General features: G+C 37.5%; 1 protein-coding gene across 1 annotated transcript in view; it reads left to right on the forward strand.

Moving 5' to 3' along the window:
- Ralgapa2 (Ral GTPase activating protein, alpha subunit 2 (catalytic)) overlaps positions 1–25,322 on the forward strand; it is a 304,448-nt gene that overhangs the window by 67,699 nt on the left and 211,427 nt on the right. The window contains exons 9-14 of the mRNA XM_013027112.1: positions 3,034–3,233; positions 11,235–11,459; positions 14,073–14,240; positions 15,600–15,737; positions 18,127–18,275; positions 20,294–20,405. Of these exons, the coding sequence (XP_012882566.1) occupies positions 3,034–3,233; positions 11,235–11,459; positions 14,073–14,240; positions 15,600–15,737; positions 18,127–18,275; positions 20,294–20,405 (992 nt within the window). The remainder of the gene's footprint in view (positions 1–3,033; positions 3,234–11,234; positions 11,460–14,072; positions 14,241–15,599; positions 15,738–18,126; positions 18,276–20,293; positions 20,406–25,322) is intronic.

Genomic DNA, 25,322 nt, shown 5'->3' on the forward strand with positions numbered 1-25,322 from the left:
GGGAACCCTGGCTTCTATACTTTGAAATAACTTATGAAGTTTTGGGTACAGTTATATTAGCCATCTTTTAATGGAAAAAGATGTTTTATATCTCCAGGCTTTTCCCATGGGTGGTGTATGATAAGCCCACACCTAGCTCACTGAGGAGGCAGGCCGGCCCAGGGCACACAGTTGCCCACAGTATATATGTTCTTTCATACTTGGTCTTTTACATAGCAGATAGTATTGAGAGTTAATTATGGAGGGAAGATATTTGTGTGATTGGACAAGCAAGGGACAGCAAGTCCCAGAGAGCTAAGAAATATAAAGTAATTTCTAACTTGGCTCCAAAAGTTTTACTTCTATAAAAAAATGAGGCTCAGATAAAATCCAGAAGTAGAGCTTCAGGTCAAGTTGTAGAATGCTAGGCTTAAGCAAAATTGCTCAGCAACAGCATCCAGGCCCTGAGTTGAAGTCCTTGGTCCAGCACAATCAACAACAAAAAAATGAGGACCCGGTACAGTGACTCATACCAATAAATCTCAGCCAAGTGGTTGTCAGAGATAGGTAGATCTTGGTTTGAGACCAGCCTTAGCAAAAAGTTAGCGAGACCCTGTCCCAGAATAAGCCAGCCATGGTGATTCATGCCTGCAGTTCCATCTATATAAGAGACAGTGGTAGGAAGGTCATGGTCCAAGGTCAGCCCCAGGGAAAAGTACGATTCCATCTGAAAAATAACTAAAGCAAAAAAGGGTTGGGAATGTGGCTCAAGTGGTGGAGCACATGCATAGAAAGCCTGAAGTCTTGAGTTCAAGCCCCAGTACTATCCAAAAACAAAATAAAATAAAAAGAAAGAAACAAGGAGCCAGCTGTGGTGGTACATGCCTGAAATCCCAGAATTTAGAAGCTTGAGACAGCAGGATTGCAAGTGCAACACCAACCAGCTGCATACTGAGTTACAGGCCCATTTGGCCTACATAGCAAGAGCCTGTTTCAAAAAAAACAACAACAGACAAAGTGAATGAATATTCACAGCAATCCCTCTTCACCTCCTCAGCTGCTAATAAAGTAAACTTTAAAATTGTAAAAACAAATAAAACCAAAACACTCTACCTAACCAACAAACAGAAGAAACGAAGGTTTACAGATCAGAAGCATCCCTCAGAGTGGTGAGGGGAGATGAATCTCCCTCTTAAAACAATTAAAATGACTGATCAAAAACAGCTTGGGGGGACTTGGTAGGTGGAGGTGGGCCTTGCAGGGCTCACAGCAGTGGTGCTTCAGTGATGGCAGTGGAGGAGGTAACGATGGTGGCAGGGGCCTGTGACTAGGAGTTACCTCCTAGCCTGGTACCATGAGCCAAGGTCCCCCTTGGAGGGGAGAATAAGGAGCCCAAAGTAAAGAGCTATGGTGGAGGGTGTACATCGACTTGACCTCATCCTTTGCAACAAAACTGCTTATCAAGAAGTGTTCAAACCATAGAACATTAGTCTAAGAATAAGCTGTGTGAGCTCTGTGTCAAGGTCATATTCCTACATCCAGTAGACTGGAAGAAGACTGAAGAACTGTGGAGAAAGGTATAGTATGAAATTATCCGGCTTATCAAGACTAATAAAAAACACAGCCACAGCAGGAGCACGTTGGAATGTGCCTGCAGAAAACACCTGGTCACTGGTATTGGCTTCCACCAGCAGCTCCATCGCTATATCCAGCCCTACTATCAATTTGAACTGCAGTGCTGCACTGACTGGTCCCATTTCACTGACCCCCTCATAGGAGCAGAGAATAGCTCAGGGCAGTGAATCTGAGTGCAGAGCTATAGGTGAGACTTTGGCAAGGGATGCCTCAGCTTCTCCTCTCAGGCTGGAAGCATAGTAGGACTGGGGTATGGATCTTGGTTCTTCTGCTCTCCCCACAGCTTCCAGGGCTGTGCTCAAAGAACCAGGCTTTCTGCCTCTGCCCTTGAAGACATCATGTTTTGTCAAAACCTGAGGGCATTGTGGTTATTGCACCCACAATTCCTGGCAGAGATTGAGATGCAGGCATCACTTAAAGACCCCCAAGCTAAAACAAAACAAAATAATAACAAATCCAAAAACAGCCATGGAGGGAAAAGATCACAAGAGACTTTATTCCATCTGAGGATGTGCTCAACTAATTCAGCTTTCTTTGCCATGTATACATGTACACACACACATACAGGCAAGAAGGAGGGTAGATGAAGCTTGTTATATTTTGAAAGATAAGAAGTACTAACTTTTAGAGATACATGGATGTATATTTTATTAGTTTTATATAGAGAGTCTGACTTTATATGTACTATATATGTATATATACTATAGTCACTATAAAAACTGTTCACTGTTAATGGGTTAGAAGTTATTTATTGAAAACTTTATTGCCTCAGGCAGATATTCCAGTTGTACTAAAATTAATGAAGATAGAAAATTGACAATTTTTTTATATCATGGAATTCAAAAAATGTTAAAGGAACTATCTTCTTTGGAAATAAGGACATTGGGTATCTCAAAGATGAAATGTGACTTTCTGGATTTAGACATAAAGTGGAATATGTTGATTCTGTTTTCTTGGATTCTTCTAAGAAAAGGATATAAAACTAAAGTCAGTGGACTTAAATTAATGAAGTATTAGATATTAAAATGCCTAAAATGATTTTCAGAAGTTTATATGCATTTTTATATTTGAGGAAGCCATAAAATAAGATTAAGTTAGATGTAATATATATGAAGAGATCTTCACTATTATAGTCTTAAGATTTGTCTAAATTGTGAAAAAGAATTATTGACCTAGTTTCTCCATAGCTGTATACTGTAGTTGTGTGTAAACAGTGGCTGCAGCTTTTGTTTGGTCAGTTTGCAAAGCACAATTGGAAAGGCCTTCTAAAAGATGCTATTACTGTATCTATTTGTGGGTCTTCATTCTTAGTTTCTACTTAAACTACCAAATATATGTTAATTTAAGTGAAAACTGAAACATGTATAGAGATTATGCTATGTTAAGAGTCATCTAATTAATGTTCTTATTTTCTACCAGATGTTCCACATTTGAGACCAAAGCCAGTGTACATCACTACTACTCGAGATAATGAAACCACATACAGTACAAAAATTCCATACATGGCAGCTCGTGTTGTTTTTATTAAGTGGATTGTAACTTTCTTTTTGGAAAAAAAGTACCTAACTGCAACACATAACACTAAAAATGGAGTTGATGTATTGCCTAAAATCATCCAGGTATGCCATTCATCATCTTTTAAATCTCTTAGCCTTGAAGAGTAAGACACACCAAGATGTAACCAAAGGCATTGATTATGAGAGCTATGAGTCTGTAAGTTTTTAGTTTATTGGCTTAATGTGTGTAATGTTGAGGTGTCAGAGGGAGCCTCATGTATTAAGAATTGCCATAACAAGGCAGTCTTGGGCAGGGGAGGAGTTATAAGAAGATGGCACAGATGGGCAGTCTCCTTTTGCTTTCATTCTCACTTCTTTGCTCAAGTGCTGGAGATCTCTGAGCATAGGGTCCTATCTTTCCTTCACCAGTCACCAGCACTGGAAGACCCTCAGGAAATATTCACATAGGTGGCCCAGAGAAAGGCTCATGCTGCCAGCTCCCCTCTTGGGGAAGAGAGTGCATCAGCAGCTCAGAATTTTCAGGATTGTTTTACTATGATGTGGACCCTAGAAGAGTAAACCATTTCTACTCAAGGCCTTCAGAAAAGAGTTTTCTCTCTTGGCCTTGCTCAAATACGTAAATAAAGGGACCTTTGCAGTAGGTTACATTGCTTAGAGACTGTGTATTTGGTAGAACACTGTTACATGTGGAGATCAAGACCTGCTACTTCACTGGGAGGTTCGTGGTTCAGGATGCTTTTTTTTTGTTTCTTGTCCCCAAGAATTGGGACAAGAAGAATGATATACTTATTGCAGATTTGCTGATAGTCTGGAGGTTCAGGTAGTATATCCTATCCCTGAGCTAGCAGAACATACAAACCCAGAAGCCAGACCAGTTGGCTTGCATGCTTGAAGGTCATTAGAGCCTTAGAGTCATTAGATACAGGAATAGTAAACAGAGTCTAGAACATATTGTTCTATTGAAGACAGCTTACTAAGAACTTCCCAAAATAGTCTGAGGGAGATAGAGTTCCAATAAGAATAAAAAAATTTTGCTGAAAGTTTTTTTAAGAACTTAAATTTTATAGCATAAAATTTTTATAGATAAAATGGAAGTGATAGCGACCACTACTGAGAACAAAATTGTGTTCTGTGGAAACATCCTACAACTCTGAGTCAAAATTCAGTCAGAAATCAGAAATTAATAAGACCTGAAGGCAGGTTCAGATCTATCTTAAAAATGTTTAGATAAATGAGTAAAAGAATGAATAACAATAAGTGCGCAAATAATAACACGAAAAGTTTACCTGGGCTGAAAAAAAAGACATGTATGTCTTAGAATGAAAGGGCCTTTGAGTCCCGGGAAAAATGAATGAAATAAGACCTATACCTTGATGACTGTGTTGTGGAGAGATTGTTACTATCATCCACAGTGGGATGTGTTTGTTTACTATTGCCAGTGTAAAACATCGCCACAAAGTAAAAGATTTGAGGCAGGCAAACTTACTGTATTAGATTTCTGGAGGTAAAAACCCAGGTCCATGAGCTAACATATCAAGGTTTTGAGAGGTCTGGGTTTCTTTTGTGGTGCTCAGGAAGATTTTTGTTTCCTTGCCCTGTCGTTCCACTTCATTCCTTGGCTCATCACATCATTTTCTCGTCCTGTTTCCATTGTCAACTAATTCCAATCCCCAATCCTCTTGCTTTCCTCTTATATTACATTGACATAATTTAGACTGTCTCCTCATCTCCACATCCTTAATCACCATTGGCTGAGTCCCTTTTGCCAAGTTACATTACATCTGTGATGTAGTTACAAACTTGGGGAACTGAGATGGACATCTTTGGGGAAGGTCTTTATTTGGGGCCTATCTTGGTTGTTTCTTGTATGCCCTTTTCTGCCCTAGAGTAAGTAGTATGTTTCCCATCTCATCTCATGTATGTCTACTGCACTTTTCATTCATGTAGGTGAAAAAGCCACAGTTTTTTTGTAATTATTAATACAGACTACATATCTTAAAGGTTCATATGTCCATGCGTACATATATTTTACATGCATCATGCTTTGATGATATCTATCAACATTTCTTCTTCTACCTCTCCCTTATCTTCATTCCATCAGCCACTTTTGTAATCTATAATAGCTCCTCTTTTATATTCAAGTAATCTTTTTCTTTCTTTTTTCCTTTTTTTTTTTAAAATCAGTTATGGGGCTTGAACTCATGGTTTGGGTGCTATCCCTGAGCTCTTTTGCTCAAGGCTAGTGCTCTACCACTTGAGCACTACTTCCAGTTTGCTGGTGGTTAATTGGCTGGCTTCAAATCATGATCTTCAGATCTCAGCCTCCTGGGTAGCTAGGATTACAGGCAAGAGCCATGAGCACCAGCTTTCTTTTTTTCTTTTTTTCTTTCTTTTTTTTTTTTCCAGTCATGGGGCTTGAACTCTGGGCCTGGGTGCTGTCACTCAGCTCTTCAGCTCAAGGCGAGTGCTCTACCACTTGAGCCACAGCACCACTTCGGGTTTTCTGGTGGTTTATTGGAGATAAGAGCCTCACTGACTTTCCTGCCTGGGCTGGCTTTGAACCGCAATCCTCAGACCTCAGCCTCCTGAGTAGCTGGAATTATAGGCATGAGCCTATAATGAGGCTTGTTTTCTTATTTATTAATTTGTTTTAGTTTCCACATATGAGAGAAAACATGCAATATTTTCTTTTGGTGTCTGGTTTATTTCACTTAATATGATGTCCTCTAGTTTTATCCATTTTTCTACAGATGATAAATTTTATTCTTTATGGATGAATAATATCATTGAGTATGTATACCATGTTTTCTTTGTCCATTTACCTATTGATAGGTACCTAGAAGTATTCCATACCTTGTCTATTGTGAATAGTGCTGTGATAAACATGCACATGTGGGTGTTCCTTGTGTTCTGACTTCATTTCCTTCAGACATATACTCCCAAGTAGTATAGCCAAATCATAGTAGTTCTATTTTTAGGGATTTTTCTATTCATTTTTATTGTTATGAAGGTAATGTACAGTTATATAAGGCAGGTAATGAGTACCTTTCTTTTTAGACAGTGTCACCTTTTCCACCACTCTCCCAGTTTTTCCCTCCCAACCCCACCTACAAGTTTTATAGTCCATTTTCAGCATAGTTTCTAGTGAGTACCACAGCTACATTTGTTCACCCTTTGTCTCTCCATTTCTCTGCCCCCCTTACCTTCCCCAAAACAGATAAATGAACAAACAAGACATAAATTTAAAAAAACAACAAAGAAAAAACTCTTGTTTCTATTTCCTGGAGTTCATTTCGATAAATATAAGAACCCTCATGCTGTTTTCCACAGTGGCTATATAGTTTACATTTCTATCAGCAGCATTAAGGGCTCTTTTTTTCCTCCACATCCTTGCCAGCGTTTCTTTTATTTTTTTTTAATTTTTTATTATGAAAATACCATACAGAGGAGTTACAATTACATGGGAAAGATAATGAGTACATTTCTTATCAAGCATTGTTACTTCCTCCTTTGTTTCCCCTTCCTATCCCTTCCCATATCCCGCTCCCCTCCCCCCATATTCCTCCTTCCTCCCACCTCCCACCAAAGTTGTAAAGTTCGTTTTTCGACATAACAATTTGTACATCTCATTGTTGCAATGGGTCCACCTGTATCCCTATTTAAACGATTTGTTTTTTCCCTTCCCCTCCACAAATTATACCAACATCAAATACAGTGAAAGCAGGGGTTATAGGTTATATCATGTTGGAGGGACATACAAAGCAACAAAGAAATCATCTTATAAATATGTTAGGAACAATCGCATGAAAGTAAAAAAAACATTTGAATACTTATCTTGGGGTTCATTCCACCTAACATCAACATATCTGACCTTTTCTGCATGTCTCAGCATATACTAGTTAATGCAAATAAGGGAAACCATGGGGCCTTTGTTTCTTTGGGCCTGGCTTACTTCACTTAGTATAATTTTTTCCAAGTCTATCCATTTCCTAACAAATGGGGCAATGTCATTCTTTCTGATGGAGGCATAGAATTCCATTGTGTGTGTGTGTGTGTATATATATATATATATGTATATATATACACCACATTTTCTTGATCCATTCATCTACTGAGGGGCATCTGGGTTGGTTCCATATCTTAGCTATGGTAAATAATGCTGCAGTAAACATAGTTGTGCTGGTAGCTTTAGTGTGGTCTTGTTTGTGATCATTTGGGTAAATGCCCAAAAGTGGGATTGCTGGGTCACAGGGAAGCTCTATGTGGAGTCTTTTAAGGAACCTCCATACTGCTTTCCAAAGTGGTTGAACAAGTTTACACTCCCACCAACAATGCAGTAGGGCTCCCTTCTGTCCACATCCCTTCCAGCATCTGTTGTTATTAGAGTTCTTGATTATAGCCATTCTAACTGGGGTGAGGTGGAATCTCAATGTTGTTTTGATTTGCATTTATTTTATCTTGCCAGCATTTCTTTCTTTTGTTTTTGATAATAGCTATTTTAACTGGGGTGAGATGGAATTTCATTGTTATTTTGATTTGCATTATCCCGATAACTAAAATTATTGAGCATTTTTTCATATATTCATTGTCCATTTGTCTCCTCTTCCTTCCCCTTCTCTTCCTTTCTTCTCTTCCTCCTCCTCCTCCTCTTCTTCCTTCTCTTCCTCCTGTTCCTCCTCCTCCTCCTCTTGTTCCCCCTCCTCTTGTTCCTCCTTCTCTTCCTCTCTTTCACCTCTTCCTTCTTTTTTTTCTTCAGTACAAGGATTTAAACTCAGGGCTTCACAGGATCTTGCTTTTTGGATGGTAGGACTTGAGGGGCTTGAGATAAGACTGTTCTGGAACCTTGATCCTCCTGATTAAGATACCTTAAGTGGAATGACAGGTATTCACCAATACACCCAACTAATGATTGAGATGAGGGTCTCTGGAACTTTTTGCCTAGGCTGGCCTTCAATTGTGAATCTCCTCCTGAGTAACTAGGATTAAATTTCTTCTTTTGAGATAAGTGTTTATTTAGATCACTTGCCTATTTTTAATTTGTTTTTATGTTATGCCTTTTAGTCCTTTATATATTCTGATATGCTATTGAATGAGTAGCTAGCAAAGATTTTTCCCATAAGTTATCTCTTTATTATTTTTTTCCTTTGATGTGTAAGAGCATTTGAATTTTATGTTATTTCTTGAAAAAGTAACAGATTAAGCCTGGAATATTTGATTGCTGAGTATATTTGTCACCTCAAAATTTTGTTTAGAATTTAAATTCTAAATTACTTCCCAAATTGGGTAATCACAAACCTCTTTTCAAAGACTTTCCTCACAGACTTTCCCTTTTCATAGGACTCTTGTAACCTTTAAAAATATTTAAACTACTGTTTGAAAATAGGGCTCAATTTTGGTCACATTTTTGTTAAAGGTCATAATATATGAAGTGCTGTTTCCAAAGCTGAAATTAGTTCCTTCTCTTGATCTAAAACAAATGACTTTGACAGTACATTTTACCAGAAAGTAAAAAATTAGTGTACCTAGACTTAGCTTACTATGAAGGGATTTCATTTTCAGTGTTGTATTAGTAATCTTTCTCTTACTATGACAAAATACCTGAGTCAATTTAAAAGAAGGAAATGTTTATTTTAGCTCATGATTTAGAAGGTTTTGGTCCATGGTTGTTTGGTCTTGTTGCTTTGGCAAGGGAGAACATCATGGCAAGAAGACCCACATGAGGCCTGTTCTCATGGTGGCCAGGAAGCAAAGAGACAGTCAGAAAAAGGATCAGGGTCTAAATATCTTCTTCAAAGGCATGTTCTCAATAACCTTTCCTCCTAACTGTAGGCTCTATCACCTAAAAATTCCACAGCCTCCCAGTGTTCCTCAGGCTGGGACCAAGCCTTCAATACATAGGTCTTTGGTGGACACTTGAGATCCAGACAGTATCAAGTGACATCATTCATGGTAAAATGAAAATACAGGCACTTGTACATGCCATATTATGGTGTAGCAAACGCAGCTTCCCTTTTAACTCTGTAGTTCTTGGTATATAATTTCAGCTAAAAATAGTTTTAGTGAAGTATTATTCCTAAGAAATTCTTTTTTTAATTTTTTAGACAAGATTTTGCTATGTGGTTCACACTAGCCCCAAATTTGTGATCCTCCTGCCTCAGTCTCCCATGTGGTAGGATTGTAGGTATAAATTATTGTACATGGCTAAAATTTACTTTTAGATATGACAGAAGGACTGGTAATTTTTGTTGATGTTTGGTGCTTGTCCTGGAGCCTGAACTCAAGGCCTGGGCACTGTCTCTGAGCTTTTTTGCTTGAGGCTAGTGCTCTAACGCTAGAGACACAGCTCTACTTTCAGCCTTTTGGTAGTTAATTGGAGATAAGTGTTTCATAGACTTTCCTGCCTAGGTTGTCTGTGAATTATGATCTCTCAGCCTCCTGAGTGGCTAGGATTACAGGCATAAGCCACTGGCATACAGAAAGTACTGATAATTTTTTAAAGTCAAAAATGCAAACAGGCGATTTTAGCATTTTAGCAGCAGCTAGTTTTTGTCACTTTTATATATTAGTTAGACATTACAATGCAAGGAAGTTCAGGGACTGAAAAAGGAAGTTTGAGATGGCAGAACAATATTTATTTATAGCACTATTTAATTGCATCAATAAAATATCATTTTTACTAATTTTTAGCCAGCCTTTAATTAATGACCTATGAGCTGTGCCTGTGTGGACAAGACAAAGCCAAGGAAAGCATTTTATGTTTTGACATGATGAGAAATCCCTTTATGATATTGTTGTGTTCTATTTGGTAAAGCTTATTTTCAAATGACTTAATGCCTTTAAACTTAATATATGTATGTATAAAACTATATCTATCTATCTATCTATCTATCTATCTATCTATCTATGTTATTAGTTATATTTCTGTGTCATAAAGCTACCTCAAAATTTAGTAACCTAAAACAGCCCTTTTTCATATTGAATTTATATATATATATTTTCATATTATATCATTTCATATTCACTTTTTTTTGCTAGTCTTGGGGCTTGAACTATGAACCAGGGCACTGTCCCTGAGCTCCTTTTACCCAAGACTAACATTCTATCACTTGAGCCACAGTGCCACTTCCAGCCTTTTCTGTGATTAATTGGAGATGAACCTCACAGACTTTCTTGCTCAGGATGGCTTCAAACTACAATCCTCAGATCTCAGCCTCCTGAGTAGCTAGGATTACAGGTGTGTGCCCCTGGCACCCAGCTTTGTGCTTCACTTTGGGGTGCTAGGAATTAGGTCAGGATTTGGTTGGGACATTTGTATGTGCTTTCTGTTGTATTGACTAGGGTCACTGGGTGGCAGCCTTCAGCTGGCAGCTGGTTGGTTGGTCTTGAGGCTCCGAAATGCCCTCATTCATATACCTGTTACTTCAGAAGGCTGAACCCAGCTGAAACATTTTTCCATGCTGTCTCACTACTGGAGTAGTTGGACTTGTGCTGGTGCATGGAGCGCCAAGAGCATACTGTTTCAAGAGATAAGAAATTTTAACTTCAGCCTCTTGGGCCTGGAACTAATAATGTCCACCTGTAGCTTTGAATCATATGAGGTATTCCAGTGTGGTTGCTATAAGAAGTCTCCTGAATTTTCACATCTCCGTGATCATGAAGTAAATGCTGAAGTGTAGAGAGAGAGTGATAATAATGCTCATGTATTTATTTACATTTTAATTTATTCTATGAGCTTACTAATGCAAATGAAATTTTTAGATGATAATATTTCAAGGCCCTCTTCCTTGAAATAACTTAGTACTTTTCCAGTTAAAACAACTTAGAAGAGGATGGATTATTTGGTTAATTAGAAAGTTGATAAGTACAGGTTCTAGATCCTAAGTTTATAAGAAATTGCTTTTTTTTTTAGCTTGTTGTGTTCTGTTCAAGTTGTGAGAGATGGAGTACTTTGGGGCTAGGGTGGATGAACATAAACACTTGATCTAATCCACAACACCAGATTGCCCCACAAAATCCAAAATGCAAAGCATAAAGCAACAAACTCTGCCAAATTCTCTTGAGTGGGAATGTGGGTCTCTCAGAAGTATAATGACTGTCTTCTAGACTGTTGGTGGTGCAGTGCAAGAGAAAGCACCAGAGCTGGATGGTAGTGGGCCTACAGAACAGGACAGAGGCCATTCTAACAGTAGCACCTTGTCTGACCGAAGACTCAGCAACTCCAGCCTTTGTAGCATTGAAGAAGAGCACCGAACAGTGTATGAAATGGTACAGCAGATCCTTTTGTCAACACGAGGTTACGTCAATTTTGTCAATGAAGTATTTCGACAGGTTAGTGTGTGTGTGTGTGTGTGTGTGTGTGTGTGTTACAAACTTACAAAACTGAAAAGACTGAAGAGATTTTTTATGTTCCTCTGTGCATTAGTTAGCTTTCCATTATTCTTTACAACTACCTGACCTAAATCACCTTAAAAAGGGTAAAGTACTCAGATGCTGATGGCTCATGCCTCTAATCCTACCTACTCAGGAATCTGAGATTTGAAGATCGAAATTGAAATCCAGCAGGGCAGATAAATCTGAGAGACTCTTATTTCTGTTAACTAGTAAAAGCTTGAAGTGGAGTTGTGGCTTGAGTGGTACAATGTTAGCCTTGCATGAATAAGCCAAACATGAATGCAAAACTTGAATCCAAGCCCTAGTATTAGCACCAAAAAAAAAGGAGGAAAGTTTTATTTTGGATCACCATTTCTGAGGTTTTAGAGGTTTTGGCTTCTGAGTGATTGGCTTTATTGCTTCATCCTTCGGTTCATAGTAAATCACAGCAGGGACAGGTATGAAAAATTAAAGGAAGACAATGAGATCCAGAGTTTTACAATCCCTTTTGAGGGCACGACCATAATGATTTATAATCCATTAGACTTGACTTCTTAATGTTTCTACCATCTCCCAGTAGTGCCAAACTGGAGCAGGCCATTCTTGAGTACCCTACAATGAGTCTAGAATGAAGAGGTTGATATTGTTCTCATGTCTTGCTAATTTTTTGTCTAGGCTCAAGTATCTGGGATTACAAGTTATGACTCTCTGTGCCTAGTATTTTTTTTGGGGGGGGTCTGGTCATGGGGCCTGAACTCGGCCTGGGTGCTGTCCCTCAGCTCTTCAGCTCAAGGCTAGCACTCTACCACTGGAGCCACAGCACCACCTCTGGCCTTTTTCTTTTTTCTTATGTGGTGCTGAGGAATCGAACCCAGGGCCTCATGCATGCAAGGCAAGTGCTCTATCACTAAGCCACCTTCCCAGCCCACCTAGTTTTCTTTTAAATTCTTGTGTATGGTTTTAGGATTTTTACAACATTAAGTCAAAAGTTGTGTAGAAATATGTAATGGAATTTTTTTTTTGGTTGGTCATGGAGCTTGAATTCTGGGCCTGGGTGTTGTCCCTCAGTGCTTCAGCTGAAGTTGAGCACTCTACCACTTGAGCCACAATTCCACTTCCAGTTTTCTGGTGGTTTATTGGAGATAAGAGTCTCATAGATTTTCCTGCCTGGGCTGCTTTGAACCTTGATCCTCAGATCTCAGCCTCCTGAGTAGCTAGGATTACAGGCATGAGCCACCGGCGCCTGGCTATAATGGAGTTTTTAATCATAAAAGTTCCAACTGATGAATGGCCAGAAAAAAAAAGGAAAATACACATCATGGAATATTTTCAGCCATAGAGAAAAAAGAAGTTATGTTTGAGGAAAGTAGAACTGGAAATCATGTAGGTAAGCCCATTAACCAAACAATAGATTTACATATCCTATGTAGTAGCTAAAATAAAGAAAAATGACTATTAAGAGAAGAGGAAAAGAACCATCATGAGCATGAGTATACAGGTATCTTTAGTGTATGTTTTCCATAATTTCTTCTAGATTATTGTCCGTATCTTAGCCTCCTGAGCAGCTTGGGTCATAGGAATCACTTTAGATTAAACTCATTGAAAATTTCTGAATACAGTAAAAATGTCATGGTTGTGAAAAATTTATGTACTCAAAATATTTGTTAGATTTTCAGGGATATTATAATATGTAAATAAAATAATATTCTACTAATTATTTTAAAAGTTCCTATAAATGTACACAATGCTATAAATAGTGGCTCTTGTTTACATTTTAGTGGCTATATTTAACGGTATTTGATAAATGTTGAAGTAGTTTGAATAGAAGGAAGGAAGGAGGATAAAAGGTAGGAAGAAAGACAAGGGAAAGAAAAAAATAACCCAAATCTCTGACTTGTAGCTGTTGTCAACATCTGTAGTGTAACCACTCTTACTATGCCTGATTAAGCCACCAGCATGCCTGTCTCTGAGCCCATAATTGTAAAGTAGACATAGATAATTACCACTAGCTGTCACAGTCTACTTTATAACCTATTTCTGATTCCCTGGGAAAAGTTCCAAGTTGTACAGTTAAGATTGTTTTATATAGACAATTCAAAAACCAGTGTAGAGTTGGGTACTGGTGGCTCATGCCTGTAATCCTAGCTACTCAGGAGATTGAGATCTGAGGATTGTGGCCTGATGACAGTCAAGGCAGAAATGTCAGTGAGATTCTTATCTTCAATTAGCCACCAAGAAGCTGAAAGTGGTGCTATGACTCAAGAGGTAGAGTGCCAACCTTGTACACAAAAGTTCAGGGACAACTCCCAGGTCTTGAGTTCAAGCCCAAGCTGGCAAACAACAAGAACAAGCAAATAAACGAACAAAAATCCCTGTTTAGGTATGATTTGATTTGTAGAAAAAGTATCTAGTATAGGAGTTATTTTTTAAACTGCACTGTTTGTCTGGCCCCTTCTTCAGATGAGTGGTATACACTAAGACATGTGGCCTTGTGTAGTCTATGTAGAAGCTGTATGTTTTGTCTTTCTTGTGGTACTTGTGTGGAATTAAATGAATTTTTCTTCTTTTCAGGCATTCCTGTTGCCTTCCTGTGAGATAGCTGTAACAAGAAAAGTAGTTCAGGTATACAGAAAGTGGATTCTTCAGGACAAACCTGTATTCATGGAAGAACCAGATAAAAAAGATGTTGCTGAAGATGATACTGAAAAATTAGGATTTTCAGAAACTGATAGCAAAGAGGTAATTTTTTTCACTTGTATTCTGAGTTAGGAACAGAATGTGCCTGCTCAAACAAGGGCACCCTTAGTGGCAAGCAGGCCCATAGATCTCTTTTGAACTAACCTCAGAGTTGCTGAGTTTTGTGAGGAGGAGCTGCTTCAGAGGGATGTCTCCGCTCTGGTCTCACTTGGCAGTCATCTCTTAATTCTGAGGTCAGAGGCATGTGCATATGTAGATTTCTTAGTTTCTGTGGCAGAAGAGTTGTTTAATTAGCCATCACATTTCTCATGGTTCTCTGAGACTAAAACAGTCACTGTCTTCTCCTTAACTTATTTAAGTAAATAGCATTTTTTTTGTGCTGCTCCTGGGCTTGAACTCAGTGCCTGAGTGCTGGCCCTGATCTTTGGTGCTCCAAATTAGCCCACTACTACTTGGGCCACAGCTCTACTTTTGGCTTTGTGGTGGTTAACTGAAGATAAGAGTCTCATAGACTTTCCTGCCCAGGCTGGCTTTGATCATGAGCTTCAGATCTCAGCCTCCAGAGTAGCTAGGATTACAGCAATGAGCCGTCCGTGGCCAGATAAGTAAAATGCTATTTACGTAATAGCATTTTGAAAAATGAAATTTTGACTATTTGGCAAACTTTTTTTTTTTTGGGTCCGGTCTTGGGGCCTGAACTCTGGGCCTGAGTGGTGTCCCTCAACTCTTCAGCTCAAGGCTAGCACTCTACCACTTGAGCCACAGTTTGGCAAACTTTTTTTCTGCAGTACCTTTCAGAATCAGTTCGGTGTTAAAATTTTCAAAAGGGCTATCCAAATAAACAGCAAGTGTTCTCTGGGCTGATAACAGTGCTGAGTACTGTTCTCTTGGAAGGGGTATGTTAGTTAAAGCTACAGGTTGGATAAACCTAAAATAACAAAAAGAAACATACAAAATACAAAAATACAAAATACAAAAGAAACATATTTGTATTCCTAATGAGCTATTTTGAAGTTATTTAAAATGTTTAAACTTCTTATCTACAAGCATTTTACTTTACAATATTGGTATTCCATAATGTTGATTTTTCAATATTGGTAAAATAATTTTAACAGCTAGTCATGAGGTCAAAATGAACAAGTATTCCATGTACTTGGAAGCAAGTATTTGGAATTCAAGTGTTTTAGAAGCTTGCATTTTATGCTCACAGGCATTGAATAAACGTAACTCCTTTAGCACATGCTAAGTACTAAACATGCTTTTGTACTGGAAGTAGAGAGTGAGAAAACAGAAAATATTTACCCCTCTGAAATCTATTTTCTTGTGAATTTTGTTGACTGTAAAGAATTGAATGTGGAAACATGCCTCTTTCTTCTGTTAATGGATTTTTATCTTTGAAAGGTCTCATTGGAGAGTTCTGGTCATAAACGATCTTCTAGTTGGGGACGCACATACTCTTTCACGAGTGCCATGAGCAGAGGGTGTGTGACAGAGGAGGATAATACAAATGTGAAAGCTGGGGCCCAGGCTACACTGCAGGTATGTTGCCAGTCAGGTTACCAGAAAACTTCCTGCACCAAGATGAAGTCACGTGAATGTTATTTCAATTAGGGTGATATTTTTAACTATCAGATCGCAAACAGCTCTTAAATTCTTAAGGTTTTTCTTAATTGCTATCTGGTCTGGTCATGGGGCCTGAACTCTGGGCTTGGGCGCTGTCCCTCAGCTCTTCAGCTCAAGGCTAGCGCTCTACCACTTGAGCCACAGCGCCACCTCTGGCTTTTTTCTTTTTGCTTATGTGGTGCTGAGGAATCAAACCCAGGGCCTCATGCATGCAAGGCAAGCGCTCTACCACTGAGCCACCTTCCCAGCCCCTTGTAAAGATTTTTTAAGGTAAAAGAAAACATAATGTAAAGATTTTTTAAGGATGAATTCAAAATAGAGCTTATATCATTTGGGAACTTTGGAAGAAACATCTTTGGTCATTCCTTACCCTCCTCATATCTCAGGATTTTGTTTTAAAAATAGGAATTGAGGAATTACTTCTCAGCCGTATGCTACTTAAAAGATGTTAGGATATAAGAAAAACTACAGGGTGCCTTTCAGTTACTTTATTTCCTGGCCCCTAAACACTCTATCCCATCTATATCCAAATTTATAGTTGTGGCTAATGAAGCTTCCCACATAGAGCCCTAGAGTCTAGGTAAGCATGGAAATACTATACATGTTATCCACTTCTCAGTGAGTGCTTTTGTCTCCCCCTCTTCTTTCTCTCTCTGTCTCTGCCTCTCCTCTCTGTCTCGGTCCTTTTTTTTTTTTTTTTTGCCAGTCCTGGGCACTGTCCCTGAGCCTCTTTTGCTCAAGGCTAGTACTCTATCACTTGAGCCACAGCATTGTATCTGGCTTTTTCTGTTTATGTGGTACTGAGGAATCAAACCCAGAGCTTCATGCATGCTAGGCAAGAACTCTACCACTAAGCCACATTTCCAGCCCATTATCTGTCTCTTGATAGGACTAATTATCATGTATCCTTTTTGTTTTCAAGTTTAATTAGTTATTTAATATGAAGTACCCATACATTTTCTCCTTTCCTTTTCATTAAGAATCAGCAAGTAATTTTAAATTAATCTTTAAAAAAAAAACCACTAAGAGGAGTCCTGGCAAAAAGTTTAAAAGACTCCATCTCCACCAATAAGCTGGTGGGAGGCATAATGAATGATTCATGTGCCTGTCAATCCTCTACTTAGAAGGTACAGTCTGAGGCCAGTTCTAGGCAAAAATGCAAGATATTACCTGAAAAACTAAAGAAAAAAGGCTGGGAGTATTGTTCAATTAGTGGAATCTCTGCCTGTCAAATTATCTATATTATACATGCATTATTACACATATATATTTATATATTACATATCTGTATCTGTATCTATATACATTTATATAGAGATTATATATTATATAGAGATTATATATAGAGAGATTATATATATATATATATTACAGAGAGATTAGTGTCTCTCTCCGTGTGTGTGTGTGTGTGTGTGTGTGTGTGTGCGTGCGTGCGTGCGTGCGCACGTGTGCACGCATTTGTACACACATGCCTGCTGGTTCTAATAACTTTGGTGCAACTCAGAAGTATACCTGTGTCCTAAGCGTAGAAAACTTGGAGGAGTCCTACCCTTCATGTCTCTGTAGCTCCTCCCTTTGTGTGGATTGCTATTGCCATATGTCAATCATATTTTTCCACTGGTATATTCTTGCACATAGTAAATAGTGAACTTGGAATCCAAAAGTATGGGACAGAGCCCAAAATAGATGATTAAATTTTTTGTAATCTGCTTTGGTCTTAAGAATTCACTTAGATTTTATAATCCTGCTGCACAATATATTTCTCCTAAAAAAATCATGTTCTAGGAAAATGTATAGTATGGATCACGTGGCTTTGTCTGTTTATGAACATACTACTGCATACCTACTTTGGGTGGCCAGCTGCCCAAGAGAGGGATCTATATACAGAAAGATTCAGTCATATAATTCTGTTATCTAGTCATATTCCTTCTTTTGCCCTTCCTTCATCCCAAGCTCTTTCATTCAGGCACAATGATCCTATCTTTTATTCTCCCTTTGCCCTTGTTGAAGAGACATTGAAAAGAAGTCTTCATTTGTGCTTCCTGGCAGAAGTTGCCCTAGATATATGTAATAGTAATCACTCTCCCTATGAAAAGGCCTTTCACGTATCTATATAACTAATATGGACAGATTAACTAAGTATAAGTATCATTAGCACATGTTGTTTCTGCTAGCTATACTGAACAGAATCTGTGAAATAATATACAGAAGACTCATTGTTAGAAGGAAATTAATACCATTTATCTTTAGGCAAAATTTGCTTTAATGTATATGATTAATTGTATTTTCTAATGTTGACTTTAAGGTCTTTCTTACAAATGCTGCAAACGTCTTTTTGCTGGAACCATGTGCTGAAGTTCCCATGCTCTTGAAAGAACAAGTTGATGCTTGTAAAGCTGTTTTGATTATTTTTAGGCGCATGATAATGGAACTTACAATGAATAAAAAGACATGGTAAGTTTCTTTCAAAATCATTAATATTGTAAAACATATGTTTTTGTTTTTTAACATAATTAAAATGTTACGGTTTTCATTTATTTAATGACTTTATGAAGCTGACAATAGGACAATAACCAGTCTTTTATAAAAACTTCTGAGAATTTTGGAAAAAGGTAAGAACCTAATAAGTAAATGAACCATCAGGTTCATTTATTTTCTTATTGTTTTAATAAATGTTCCTGAACTAAGAATAATCATATTACTTAGTAGTAATTTTTTCCATTTTACACATTAAATGTAGTTTGTGAACAGGCACTATGGTGTTTTATACTATCATTTTTTATAAGCTACAGAGAATTTGTGAATTGCCTCCAAATGCTATAAGCTAATTTTTGTTGCTTCAACTTGATGTTTTAAATACACTTTGGAAGAGCTATATTTTAAGTAATAAATTATTGAAATATCTAATTTAAAATTCAATTAATAATAGAGTTTCCTCACTGAAGTATAAAGTTTTCTCTCAGTCTCTGTCTCTTTCTTTTTTCTTCCACATTTTAAGGTAAAGAATATGTTAGATATTTTCCTGAGCTCTTCTCCAGTAATGTTACCATAAATCCTATCTTGTGAGGTATTTGCAGCATTCTCTGTCACTTTCCCTTCTTTATTGATCCCTTTGTATTCTAGAAGACTTACCTTCTCACTTCTCTCGTACAAATGCTTCTCACAGCTTCTCACAGCGCGCGCGCATACACACACACGCACACACACGCACACACACACACACACACACACACACACACACTACTTAGGGCTTCTACTCTCAGTCCCTCAGACTACTGAAGTCCTGTGTTTATGACATCCTGCACTGGAAATATTCCTATCATCATGCCTATCTTCTGAGTGTCCTCAAATCAGCACAATAGATACTTTGTACAGGTTGTCCATGGGCATGTTCCCAGATCTTAGACACCTTTGATTTTTCTTGCTCTTCTGTGCTTCAAGAATCCATAGACAGTATATAGAACAAGTTATTGATAGTGTTGGAACAAGATACAGATAACAAATAGAAGAGATTGTAAGAAGTTACAGAAACTGATAACCTTCACACTAAAAATTTAAATGAGATCAGCTATAAAGATGGCTTTAAATGCCCAGAGGTTACTGTATTAGGAGAAGGTTAATGAGATTCATAATTATAAATTAAGGGAAAATAATGTCCTGCTATGCAGAGAGAATTGTAAAAAGAACTATAGTTTAAAAATCTCTTACTCTGATCTGGATTAGATTACTCTGTCCTATTCTTGATTTTATTACTAAAAAGCAACAAGGCCAAAGAGAAAGTTAGTAATGATGAACAAATGACTGAAGTATAAAACTTCACACCAGAGCAATTCCTCTCAAATTAAAAATCCTTTCCTATATGCAGAAGGTAATGTATTTTTGATTCCCACATAATCTAGGGCAACAAAAATTGAGGAGATACTCTGATATGAGAAATACAGCTTAGCTGTGTGAAAGAAAAATGCCCGTTTTATTCTTCTAAAATGCTGATTTTTTAAACTAGCAGTGTTACATATTCTTCATAGCATTTCATGTTCCTTAAAGACTTTACAAGTATCTTTCTTTGTAAGAGACTCTGAAAGTGTTGGCACATTGTGACTAAAATTCTGTGACTCCAGTTTTAACAACTGTGTACTTAAGTGCAATCAGGAGCTTCCAGACATATGCACATTGCTCATTTATGCCCAGCTATGACCTTCCCAAACCCCATCTGCCTATAAGAAGTCTGGAACTCAGTCATGTTATGGTATTGACTGCATGTGTCCCTCGGGAAGTATCTGTTTCATCCTACCTGTTGGGGAAGAGAAAGGTATATTGGTAGAATTGTTGTAGTTTATTTTGATAACATATATAATGTTGTATAATTGGCATTTAGTAATCAATGTTATTCCTAAGAGGAGTTCCTGTACTTATAAATGGAAGTTCTTTGGAAATGTGATCATTAATATGAGCTTTTATTTTGGGTGGCCTAGGGAACAGATGTTGCAAATACTACTCAGGATAACAGAAGCTGTCATGCAGAAGCCAAAGGATAAACAAATAAAGGACTTGTTTGCCCAGAGTTTGGCAGGGTTACTATTTAGGGTAAGTCATTTTTATTAAAACACTGAAAATACAAGAAATGAATCAGACTTTTGTATACAGCAAATCAATTTTAATCATTGAGAATTTTTGAGTAATATTAACTTTATATTTTTAGAAATTAGCCTACTTAGTTTTGTCCTATAGTTTGTGGCCTATTATTTACATTTAGTGTTGCTTTAACCCATACAACCACAAACAAAGCTACACTAAAGCTACTGGAACTCATATATTCATCTCAATATTATTTACCATAATTAAGATATGGAACCAACCCAGATGCCCTCCACAAATGAATGGATCAAGAAAATATGGCATATATACACACAATGGAATTCTGTGCTTCCATTAGAAAGAATGACATCGCTCCATTTGTAAGGAAATGGAAAGATTTGGAAAAAAATCATATTAATTGAAGTAGCCAGACCCAAAGAAATGTCTGTTCCATAGTTTCCATCATTTGTAATAATTAGTATATGTCTAGGAGAGTCCTAGCAGAGGATCACACTAGCTCAATATCTATGTACAAATGACCATAAAAAATGTTGCTTATTGAAATGAACTCCAAGATACCTTGCATATTGTATATATGTTTAAGGAAAAGGGAATAACAAAATGTTGAGACAAAGGACAAAATTTGAATTAGTGCAACAGCAATACTCAGAAGATACAATGTTGGAAATGAACTTATAAATTGTGGGGAGAGGAGAGTTAAGGGTAGGGAAAGTGGGAGAAAACAAGGGAGGAGGTAACAATGTTCAAAAAGAAATGTGCTTATTACCTTCTTGTGTAGCTGTAACCTGTCTGTACATCATGCTTACAATAAAATAAAATTGAAAAAAAAAGAGGTCTTGATATAGAAGGGAGCCAGATGAAGTTGGCAATGTGTGGAAGGTGAGGCTTAGGGAAGTGTGTTGGCTTATTAGTGTGATGGTCCAGTGAGGAAGGACAGGATGGTATGAGGGAGAGGGAGGAGAATTGTTGGATGGAAATCTCAAATATGGAGGAGGGGTTGATGACCCTTTGTGTGGGTGTAGAGCTCCAGGAGATGCTTGTGCTGCCTGCAACTGTCATGGAGGTAGAAATGGCATAGGACTCTTAATGAAAGCAATACTGCCTATATATATAGATATAGATAGAATAGATATAGATGTGTGTATATGTAAATATATGGGTATATAGATTTGGTAAGAGAGAATAGCATAGATGGGCTCTGGAAATATGCACAGCTGGTTGGGTCTAACATTAAATTTTTGCCTGATGAGACATAAGCTGAAGTGATGATTACCCTAAAGGAAGTTTTGGAAGATAGATACTAATTAAGAACATTAGTAGAGTACCGATAAGACATGTAGGTAAAGGTGACAAAAAGAGAAATATTTCTTTACAAAGGGTTTTGTGTTTGTTTGTTTGTTTGCCAGTCCTGGGGCTTGAACTCACGGCCTGGGCACTGTCCCTGAGCTTTTGCTCTAGGATAGCACTCTACCACTTGAGCCACAGTGCTGCTTCTGATGAGAAATATTTCTTTGAAGCTGAATATTCCCATTTTATATGTAAGAGAAGTCAACTATTCATATTGAATTTTAACATGTTAATGTGATTTCATGATCTTGGCTTCATGAAAAATATATGAGGCTACAGAAGTAATTGGCACATACTTTTGCCTCCTGAATAGTATCCCTTTCACTCTGATTGCCTTATCTAGTTTGTAGACTTGTGGAGTGGGTCTATACAGGATTTTGCTATGTTGTCCATGCTGTCCTTGAATTTGTGATCCTCCTCCATCTCCTGAGAGCTGGGATTATAGGTATGGCCCACTATGCTTGTTCTTCACATTGTTTTTGCCATGTGTTCAACTTGGCCTTGCTCTTCCTTGGAGAGTGATACTGATCATTGCTTTGTTGCCTGCATGGACAGATGGCCACTGTTCTGTTTATTGTCTTGGTGGAACCTCTTAATGTTGGCACCTATCCAGGCTCTCAGTACTGGGGGTGGGCTGCCAAGTGGACATGGCTAAAGTCAGGCTGAAAGGTACTTATGCCTCATTACCACAAGTTGTCTGGACCCACATTTACTGTGTGTGTTGGAATTAGAGAAAGAATTTGTTAGAGAATCAAGCAAAAGTCTATTTTGGAGCAATCTTTTCTGTATTTTTGTTTTGTTTTTTAAGCAGGGAACTACACTTTATTTATTGAGAAATCTTATCAAGGAAGATTCAGGGATCCATGATAATTCATGATTTTGATTCCATTGTTAATATTTTGGAAATAAGTAGGTAAAAAAAGTTGCTTACATTTAGGACTAACCACAGAATAGTGAAAGAAGGATTAACCTTTTTGTTTTTTGATTGATCCTGATTGTGATCCCAGATCTGGCAGTTTCTGAATATCTGGCCTTGAACATACCACTTCACCTTTCTTTCCTCTGATCTGCCATAATCAAGAGAGGACTCTCTTCCTGTAATTTAGGGTTGTCATGGGACACAGAGTGGGATTTACAATCATCTGTTGACTTCCCATGTCTTTGTGTGAGATCCTAGAGGGGGAATATGGCAGTGCTCTGAATAGAATGGGCAGGCTGTGAAGTGGGTACTATCTTGGTGCCACACTAGAGTTAAAAAGTGCTATCTAATTGTAATTTATTTTGTCACATGGATAAAATGTCTGAAATGGCTAGGTACTTGATATTTTTATACAGGCATCTACTAAAGGGGACAAGAAGTTTTAAGTTGTCATTATCCTTTTAAATACAAGGGTACTTTTTTCCTGAGTGTGTATTTTTCTCTGCCAATAAATAAACTAGGTTAGAAAACTTTCTTCAAATAATGGTAGAATTTGCCTTCATTTTACATATGTATCAGATAATGGTTATTACCCTAATGATGTTTTTATCTGTTGTCATTACTAATAAGAACTGAGGCTCTAAAGGTATGTGAGGAAACTCTGGTCTTGCTGTGGAGGAAGGAAGTGGTTGGTAAACAAATGTACATAAGACACAGATTTATGAAGCAAAATATTCTTTTCATACAGCTTATGTGCTAAGCTGTATCTAATTAAACATTCAGTGTCAGTGCTGGAGAAACTTTGAGGTGCCTTTATCTATCTCTTTGCTTTTTAATTGTGACTTCAGAAAAGCCAAGTGACTTGCTGCAGGTCTTAAACTAAGTTAGTGTTACAACTTGAGCTAGGGCTCTCATCTCCTGCATTCTTTTTAGAAAGGGGCAATTGATTAAAAAGGTACCCTCTGTTGATGTCCAGAAGTGCCACATTTACCCCCCACACACACCCTGCACTCCAATTGTCCTTCATGACTTTGCTTTGTGCAAATGCTATGGTGAATTGTGCTGAGGATTCAGCAGATCTTCATACATGTTTGCAATACTGGGAAGAATGAATTTTATAAACTACAGGAAGTTAACTTCTGATTTCATGTTTTATAAATCAGTCAATAAAATGAAGCCAAAACAAGACTCCCAAAATAGAGTACTTTATTATACCAAGACATCATTCTGATTTTGCTCTTGAAGCTGATGCCACAAACAAATGTGAGGCTGAGTCATGGTGAATTTACCAGTCTCCACTCTTTCCTCTTACTCCACTAAGATTATATTTACTGATGTAATAATGTAATACATCAACATTTATAATTAAATAAGTATTTACTATTAGAAGAAGACTATTCATGTACTTTATGATAACACTAAGCTGCTTTTGAAAACAAGAGTATAAAAATGAATAGACAGAATCTGCTATTTTAGTCATAGTTAAAATGCCTATTAAATTAAGTGGTAATCAATATAATTATTTTATTCTGGTACCAGGGATTTGACCTCAGGGCCTTACATTCTCTCTCAACTTGGTTGCTCACATCTAGTACACTACAACTTGATTCATGACTCTAGCATTTTTCTGGTTAATTGGAGATGGAATCATAGACATTTCTGCCTGAGTTGGCTTCAAACTGTTGTTTTTCATGTATCAGTCTCCTGAGTAATTAGTAGTATAGGCATTATAGTAATTAGTATTATAGTAGCACCTCACTTATTTCACATTTTTCTTTCATGTTATTGTTAGTTTTGAAAATTTGTTCATGTATCATAACTTGATACACCTATTTTAGTTTTATTTTGACCTTTTTACCCTTTTACAAAGTGTAGTAAACATGAAGAACAGTATATTATAGAAGAGTCACTTTAAATATTACTTTTGAAGTAGTTAGAGCAGGCCTGCCTGATTAGACTTCATAATACCTACCTCTCAATTTTTTCTGTGCCTATATTAAAGAAAAAAAACTTTTTAAAAAATCTGTAATTTGTCAAGGACTCCTTGGATGAAGTGATGTCCAAGTTGTAACTTGAAGAATCAGTGGGAGTTAGAGGCAAAACTACAAAAATTAAGAGTAGAGAACCTTAGGGAGAACCTTAAGGAAGCACATTAAATTCTTCCCACTCTTATCTATGTGATAGGAGTTGGTGGCAGTTTAAGCTGAGTTCGTTAGTAGGCAGGTGGTTAGAAAAGAAGTGAGCAAAGAGATCTGCGCTGGTCTCAGAGTCACAGTATTAAGGATAATGTGGCTGGGGAATAGAGATTGGAACCTAGGCAGAAGGTGGAAAGGTACCAGAAGGGAAAAAGCAGGAGCAGTCAGTTGGCTGAGAGATAGAGTGAGTATGGAACAGTCTCTTAAGAAGTTTGACTTTGATAACATCGTGAAAATGGCAATACTTCCCAAGGCTATCTACAAATTCAACGCAATACCTATCAAAATTCCAACCTCATTCTTCAAGGAAATAGAAGAGGCAATCCAAAAATTCATATGGAACAATAAAAGACCCCGAATAGCAAAAACGCTCCTCAATGGAAAGAACACCGCTGGAGGAATATCAATACCAAATTTCAAACTCGACTATAAAGCCATAGTAAT

This window comes from Dipodomys ordii, unplaced genomic scaffold, assembly GCF_000151885.1.
Source record: "Dipodomys ordii isolate 6190 unplaced genomic scaffold, Dord_2.0 Scaffold99, whole genome shotgun sequence".
NCBI classification, from domain to species: Eukaryota; Metazoa; Chordata; class Mammalia; order Rodentia; family Heteromyidae; genus Dipodomys; species Dipodomys ordii.